General features: G+C 50.4%; 1 protein-coding gene across 3 annotated transcripts in view; it reads right to left on the bottom strand.

The window, feature by feature from the left end:
• Positions 1-1,087: 1,087 nt before the first annotated feature.
• Positions 1,088-8,090, bottom strand: part of ANKRD13B (ankyrin repeat domain 13B) — a 28,868-nt gene continuing 21,865 nt past the window's right edge. The window contains exons 13-16 of one of the 3 annotated variants that reach the window (XR_014541931.1): positions 7,028-7,191; positions 5,601-5,677; positions 2,583-4,234; positions 1,088-2,550 (exon numbers count right to left, since the gene is read on the bottom strand). Coding sequence is in view for 2 of the 3 variants with exons in the window: in XM_083587676.1 (XP_083443802.1) it covers positions 4,012-4,234; positions 5,601-5,677; positions 7,028-7,191 (464 nt within the window). In the remaining variant the exon portion in view is untranslated. Of the gene's footprint in view, positions 4,235-5,600; positions 5,678-7,027; positions 7,192-8,090 lie in introns of all 3 variants that reach the window. The other 2 variants (XM_083587676.1, XM_083587675.1) reach the window with 2 other exon arrangements.

Raw genomic sequence — 8,090 nt, 5'->3', positions numbered from 1 at the left:
TAAATAAAATGAAAGAACTTCTTCTTAAACCATAGTTGCATGGTAGATCCCAGATTCAGAGTTGCGGAGCCTCTCTCAACCATACCTGGAGAAGTTCAGCCTGCAGACTGGTTGCTCTGCCACTGAACTACGGCCCTTTCCCAACAGACGCCAAAAGGACGGAGGCAGGAGACAGCGAAGGTTCACGAGGTTTTATTTTGTGTCTCTGTGTAGGTAACACACCTGAGCAGGCTGGTTGTTGTGGTCCCTCCCCTCAGAGAGTGGCTTCCCCCTGGCACGTGGGGGTTAAGGACCCACATCCTTTCCGAAGAGCCACACACACCCCACCCCCGACCCCGGTCCACCCCCAAACTGTGCATGACACATTTGTCTTGTCTCGGTGGGGTGTTGAGGTGGGGGCACGTCTGAGAATTAGGCCTAGAGGCATATCTCTGGCCCCCCGCCATTGCCTGGCAAAGGTTTTGGACAAGGAAGAGGCATGTGTGTGTGTGTATTTGTGTGTAGGTTAGCACCATTGAACAACGGGGGTTGCCGTGACCTCAGAGAGCTCCAGACGCTCTAGGAGGGCTACACCAGGGGAGGTGTGTTTTTCAGAGAGAAGGGGGGAGGAATAAGAACTGGAGAAAACCCTTAGCTGCAGGATACAGACCCCGTAAAGCCAGTAGTCATGGCTGAAACCTTCCACTTCAAAGCCACTGGCCCGGTTCAGCAAACCATGGTTTACTGTGACGTCCGCCAACTACCAAGCTCTGTCTCAAAGAGGAAAAGAAGCGAAGAGTTTGGGGCAGGGATCTGTGGGAGAGCAGAAGACAGCGAGGCGGGTTCAGGGCCGTCACATGGAGGATGGAGCAAGCTTGTTTTCTGCCGCTCCGGAAGGGAGGACCCGAACCCATGGCTTCAAGTTACGAGAAGGGAGATTCCGACTCAACATCAGGAAGAACTTTCTGGCGGCGAGAGCTGCTTGGCGGTAGAACAGGCTCCCAGTAGGTTTGTAAGCAGAGCTTGGGTGGGCACCTGGCGTGTATGAGCACGTTGAGATTCCTGCATCGCAAGGGGTTGGACTAGATGACCCTTGGGGGTCCCTTCAAAATCAACCTCCCCATTTACAGTGACTCAGGTGTAGGCAGCAACCGGAGCCATGGAGATGTCAAGGAAAGCTTGCCCCACTTCCTGGGCTTGGGGGGTGCTGCTTTCTCCCCCCACGCCTGGCACTTAGGGTTCCCCTTGCCCTCCCTTTGGAGTTTGGAAGCCATGTTCAGGCAAAAACAGCATTACAGTGTTGATACCAAACAGGGAGGGTTGGGAATCAGGCAGGAGAGACCTGGGTTTTTGAAGAGCAGGGTTCGTAAGTGCACTTGGTGCTGGGCGGCAGGGAAGGGCAGAGGCTACTAGCTGAATTGCGGTCTTCAAATTAAAACAATCTAGAATTTATCTCCAGGATCCACCTCCAGGTTAAATTATCCCAGTGCTGTGGACTTTCAAAATGCAGGGCTGAAAGTGGCGTCTCCTGCACCCTGCCTCTCTATTGGGCCCTGGGAATCCCCAGGCCCCACCCCTTCCTTAGCCCCACCCCTGCCTAGAGGCCCCACCTCCTCCTGGCCCTACCCTCTCCCTACAGGCCACACCCTCTCCCTACAGGCCACACCCCTCACTGCCCCTGCTTTTTACTCTGCTTGAAGATTTCTGCCTGGAAATGCATCCTGGAGCTCTGGTCCTGCCTCTCGGGTGGAAGATAGAGCAGTGAACACAGGTAAAATTTGCATCCTTTGCTCCGCCTGCTTTCCCCTAGCCCCGCCCACCACCATCCTTCCTTGCCAATCATCTCCTGCTTCTCTCCATAGCTGGGCACTGATTTTCTTGCTCTGATTCAAGCACATGTTTAAAAAAAGGCTTGTGAAGGGAAGACCCGCTGCAGGGAGGGGGGAGGCTGTGTGCTATCAAGGTGTGCAACGTTTCAAACTTAAACCAACACCTTGCTGCAATTCCGGCATTGCAAGAGGTTGGAGTAGATGATCCATGGATCCCTTCCAACTATGCAATGCTAAAGTCCCTTTATAATACCTGTCCATTCTGCCATTTTATTCTCTCCCCCCCCCGCTTGTGACATTGATGGTTCCTCCCAGGCAAGGGGAAGAAATCAATACATTTTGGATGGAGCTGGAACCGTGGCATTGTACTCAAAGCTGATTCTCCTCAGAGTAGACCCATTGGAGCGAATAGATATGACTGACTTGGGTCCATTAATTTCAATGGTCTACTCTTTAAGCAGTCTCACGACTCCACCTTGTCACTCTGCTTTCCTGTCCATCAGCCACATATATCTCTGGTGCCAATGAGGGCTAGAACCTTGTTGCTTTTAAATTAAAGCTGTTGGCCCGAACTAAATATGACATTAAATTCTCTCCTGGTTAGTTAGTTAGATTGTAAATAATGAGCTGCCCCACAGACTGCTTTGAAGACTGGGGCTGGAGAGATTAAGCAGCACTTGAGAATGTGTTTAAACCTGTCTAATGCTAATTTTCAATAATCTGGATTCTTAAACTGTGACTCCTGCAACACGGGGTTGGGGGTTGGGGTTGGACTAAATGATCCTTTGGGGTCCCTTCCAACTCTACAATTCTATGGCTCCAATTAATTTTAATTTTCTATTTTTAAATTTCCCCCTCCAGAGCTAACAACTTCTGTCTTCCTCCCTCCCAGAGCTAATAGCAGTTGGTGAGGGTGGTTTTTTTTTTGGGGGGGGTATTATTGTTATTGCTTTCTATCGATTTATTGGTTTATTTATAGTCTGTATAAGATACTCTGTTTTTTAATGTTTGGTGTATTGTTGTGTTTTTCTATATGTTGTAAGCCGCCCAGAGCAGCTGGGGAAACCCAGCCAGATGGGTGGGATATAAATTGAAAAAAAAATATGATTTCAAATTATTATTACAGTTGTACCTCGGTTTTCGAACTGTTTAGTTCTCGAACGTTTTGGCCCCCAAACGCCAAAAACCCAGAAGTGTGTGTTCCGGTTTGGGAACATTCTTTGGAACCCGAAAGTCTGACGTCGCTTCTGTGGCTTCCGATTGGCAGAAGCCACATCCTGGTTTTCGAACGTTTTTGGAAGCAGAACGGACTCCCGGAATGGATCCCGTTTGAGAACAGAGGTACGACTGTATTAAGAACGTGAGAAGAGCCTGCGCCATTAATTTGTCCAATTCTCTTTCAAAGCCATCTAGGCTGGCGAGTTAAGTTAGATCGGGGAACGTAGGACATCAAACAGCTCCTATTTCTACCCCCAGTTCCCCCAACTTACAAGGCCAGTGGCTGCTGCATAGCAACCCCCCCCCACAACCCCCCCCAAAAAGATCCACTCTGGTCCGATATTGATTCCCACTCCCTTTCCTATATTCTGCTGGTGCCCAGAATTGCAGAAACACACACAGCCGCCCCCCTGCCCCTGGGAGGGTGGGATGCTTTTCATGGGCAATGCATAACCATGAGGACGGATCCTGCCCACCGGAGGATGGGGAAGACACCCAGCTAAGTCTGGCAGGCTGTACAGAGACAGGGATGAAGTGTTCTGAGTGTGTGTGTGTTTTGGGGGGAGCATGCATTTCTGCTTCTCTTCTCCCCCCCCCACTTTGCTCCCCTAAGTGCCTCCGCCGTGCAAAAACCTCCAGTTCGTTGAGACTTACCTGCCCAGCCCCCCCCCCCATAGAGGAGTGGGGAGGGCTGTTAAATGGCTCAGTGTTGGGGAGGCGGGGCGCATTTGGCGCCTCCCCAGTCGGGTCAGTATTTCTACGCCCCTCCCCCAAATTCTTCCATTCCTGGCCCCCCCCACCCCAAATCCTTGCTGATAAGTCACTTGGCATGGCTGAGAATAGAAAGGGGGGGTCCTCAGAGTCTGCGGAGCTCTGGCGCCACCTGGAGGCAGGCCAGGGGATTGTGCATGGGTGCTGCTGGCTCCCCACCATTGCGCAGCACCCCCCCCTCCCCGGATCATTGGGTGTGTGGGGGGGTGTTCTGCTACTGTTCGGTGAGTGAGAGGCGCAGGATCCGCTCGAACTCCTCCTCTTCCTGCCGCGAGCGCCGCTCGGCCTCCTCTTGCTCCTTTGCGGACAGCTCCATGGCCAGGCGGAGTTGTTCTGCGTAACTGGGCAGCGGGTGGCTGGGCCCCCTGCCCGCTGTGGGCGCCGCGGGGGGCTGCTGTGGGGTTGTGGGGCGGGGCGGGGGCGTGTGCTGGGGCGTCCTGGAGGAGCAAAGGAAAGAGAGGCTGCTTAAGTCTGCAATTCAGTTAAATGATATAGGTCAAGGGGAGACTTATTCTGCTGCCGGAATGGAATTACAGTGGTACCTTGGCTCCCGAACTCCATCCATTCTGGAAGTCCATTTGACTTCCAAAACGTCCGCAAACCAACTTCTGATTGACTGATTGGCCCCAGAAACATTGCTGACAGCCGAAACGGACATTCGGCTTCCAAAAAACGTCCACAAACCAGAACACTTACTGGTACTTGCAGGTTTGTGATGTTCGGGAGCAGATTTGTTCAGGAGCCAAGCCATTCGGGAACCAAGGTACCACTGTATAACATACACAGATTTTGATTTATTTCACTTTGTGAGGATGCCGGAAAAGCCCTGTTTGGAACAGGCCAAAGAGGGCCCCTCGAGTGCAGCATCCTGTTCCCACAGAATCATGAGGGCTAGGAACTTGTCTCTTGAAAACAAAAACGAGCTTCTCCTAAAGCTGAATTCTATAGCTAACGTTAAAGAGCAGAGCCTGCTGGATCAGGCCAAGCCAAAATATTCCCACATTGCAAAGACTAGATGACCCTCGTGGTCCCTTCCGATTCTACAAATTCTATGATTCTGTGGTTCTGAAAAGGCCCCTCACATCCTGTTCTCCCAACAAGCTCTTCTGATGTGAGAATGGACAGTTTTACTGCGTTTACTACACTGAATGCTGGATCCCACCCACCCACCAACCAGCCATGGACAAGAACATCTACCGCCAAGACAACGTTGAAAAATACAACCCTTCACCTTGTTCCCTCTTTCAACATATTACAATACGAAACCAGTAACCACTTAGAAAGGATAATGCTTCTCCTCCCCTCTACAATTTTGCCAGTTCCATCCTCTGATGTTCTTAACACTTATACCATAATAAAAGATGTTCTTCTTTTACGAATGAAGTGGTCCACAAAAGCTTAGGGCCGTAATAAAATGTGTCAAGCCTTTAAAGTAAAACAAGACTCTTTGTGGATGTTGACAAACAACTGGGAGTCAACAACCGGGAGACAAACGACAGTGGGAACACCCAAAAGGTGCCTCTCTATGGTCCAATTAGGCCTTTGAATCAAAAACAAATCTTTTGCTAACCAGGAATGGACTTTTGCATCAGCTCAGTGTTGAAAACAAATCCCTGAGCTCAGAGGCACTCTGTTCTTAAAAGTTTTCCCCAATGTATCTTTTGCAATTGATTCTGGCTGGAGAGTTTGGGGGTTCTGTTAAAGAAACCCAAAGCAGATCTGACCAGGGTGAAGTTTGCCTGCCCCTGGTGTGGAGACCCCAGAAATGGAGAAGGGATGCTGTCAGAAGCATCCTGCGCTCACCTGTCGACTTTGCGCCCGTCTTGGGACATGGGGTGGGTGCCTGGCTTGCTGTTCGTCAGGGCCTCCCAAATGGTAACCTGCAGGGGACGAGAGGGGATGAGGTGGGGGGGGCAGAAGACATTTGCTCCTCGATGCACCTGAGAGCTCGGACCCTCACTTTTCTGCCCACTTTTGTACTGTAGTTTAGCCTTCTGCATACAAGCAGAAGAAACGGGAAGGTTCTCCTTCCATTTTCAGCTGACCACAGTTTAGTGTTACGTCCCAATCCAAACAAAGCATGGTTAGTTGTGGTGGTCATGTGGGATTGCTATGAGGAATTATGAAAAATGAAGCAAGCCATTGTGTCAGCAGTGAAAGCATCGCTTTGACTGGGTTTGAGTCATTGACATGATTTCTGATCATTCCCGCAAGCCTCTGCATCTCTGCCCCATTTTCCCTATGCCTGACAGTCACGTATAAAGCATTGTACACAGAAATATAAAGAGGTAGCTGTGATGTAGCTTTTGTTAATTTTAGGTGGATCTTAGGGCCAGGAACAGAATTCACATGGAGGTGGTAAAATGCCTGTCTTTCCTTTTATGACCTCCGGGGGTTGCTACATGCATTCCTCCTTGGTTCCTGTTTATTTAGCCTCAACATGTATGCATACTCAAATAGGAAATAGTTCTTTGTAGTTAAGAGGCTTCTTCTGATCTGACTTTGTCCCCACGTGGGGATTTCTTGAAATGCTCAGAGGAAATCTGATTGGTTCTTACAAACGCTGTGTTAAAGTTCTTTTGTGAATAAAACAACCTGGGCCAGGGAGTGGCAAGAGCACTTTCTCCCAGGGTCTATTGTATTAATCAGGGTCCAGTCCTTCCTTTGCCTTCAGAACGCAACAGCTAGTCTTAAGCGTACTTTGTTCAACTGTGGTTTGCCGAAACCACAGTTTCTGAAGCTGGCTCATTCCTTTTAAACTGTAAGATCAACCACAGTTTAGGGTTCAGGCATGAAGGGACGTTGCAGACAGAAACAGACGCACCGGAAGAAAAGAGGGAAGAGAGTGAGAGCCCAGAACCACTGCATGTCACAGCAAACCATAGTTGATTGTTGCAACCAAATCAGCCCTTGGGGCTGTCTGCAGACCAGACTTCTCACTGGCCTGTGTAATGATGCCTCCTTGCCTGGAAGCAACAATGCACATATGGATGAGACCCATGTCTGGTGTGCAGCCACTGACAGGTTGTCACTAGCTTCCCCAGCCTTGATTTAGCAGATTACTCTCGCTCTCCCCTACGCAAAGCTCTCCCCTCCAGCCAGGCTCCTGGAGGTCCTTTGAGACGCCAGAAGGGAGGGTCTGCCAGTGACTCTTCTGCATGCAGAATAACAGATCCCCCAAGCCCTACAGCTCCGGTCTCGGGAAACAGGGGAGGGATGGAGCGGCCCACCTGGTCATACTCGCTCCCAGCTTCTAGCAAACTCTGCTGGATAGCGAATTGGAGGAGGTCGTCGTCGTCTTCTCCCCGCAGGGGCTCCGGATGGGTCCCAATGACGCTGTAGCCTCGCGGGGCCTCGAATAGAGACGGGTCCATCTCATAGCACCGGCAGGAACCTGGGGGGGTGGAGAGGATCAAAGCCACAGCACAGCCCCCCTGCCAAAGAGGTCTCGCTTCATCACGCCTTGCTCCTCTTCCTCCCTAGCCCTGGAAAATGTACCTGCGCCCTCTCCCTTGCCCTGCCAAATGGGGCCTTGGACTTCTGCCCTTAGTTTCCTCTGGTTTCCTCCGCTATGGATCTGCTCTATATTTTGGAAGGTGGTTTTTCTGTTTGCTGGAATCAGGTTTTGCAGGAGAGCTTCCTAGACCAAGGAGCAGATGCCTGCCTGTATTTGGAGATGGTCAGACGCCATCTTGAATCAAGATGGGCTGCATCTTTCGAAACTGCAGTGGAGAACAGCCTTTACCAAAGGTGTCATGGGCTTTGAAGACACTCGATCTCAGGACGCAAGGGAGAAATGTGCTAGGAGGAAGGCACCTTTGGCAAATCCACACCATAATCAACTCCCACCTGGAAACCAATGTCCCCACTGTGCAAGGACGTGTGGAATTGGCCTCCACAGTCACTTATGGACTCATTGTTAAAACCGTGTTTATGGAAGACAATCTTACTCGGCTACGAGTGATTGTTGCTGAAGGCTGAAGTAGAAGTAGAAGGAGAAGATGATTTTAAACACTTGTTTCCAAACTGCACTGATTATTATAATTTTGTTTCTGAAGCAATTTTGGGCACATGGCCCCTAAGTGGTGTTATGATTCCTTCTGAGTGCATTGGAGATTTTGTATCTTGCTTCATGCCCCCTCCACTCCCTTTAAAAGCCCCCCCTTTTACATCTATTTCCCTCATGCCTCATACAGCTGAGGGGACCCCCCCCTTCAAAGGCTCCCAGCTGTTTCTTCAAACAGCACATAGCTAATCTATGGAACTCACTGCCACAGGAGGCAGTGACAACCA

Source organism: Podarcis filfolensis (genome assembly GCF_964270895.1).
Source record: "Podarcis filfolensis genome assembly, chromosome: 15".
In the NCBI taxonomy this organism is placed as follows: Eukaryota; Metazoa; Chordata; class Lepidosauria; order Squamata; family Lacertidae; genus Podarcis; species Podarcis filfolensis.
Note: the sequence above shows the minus strand (reverse complement) of the source record. Positions and strands in the feature narration are given on the sequence as shown.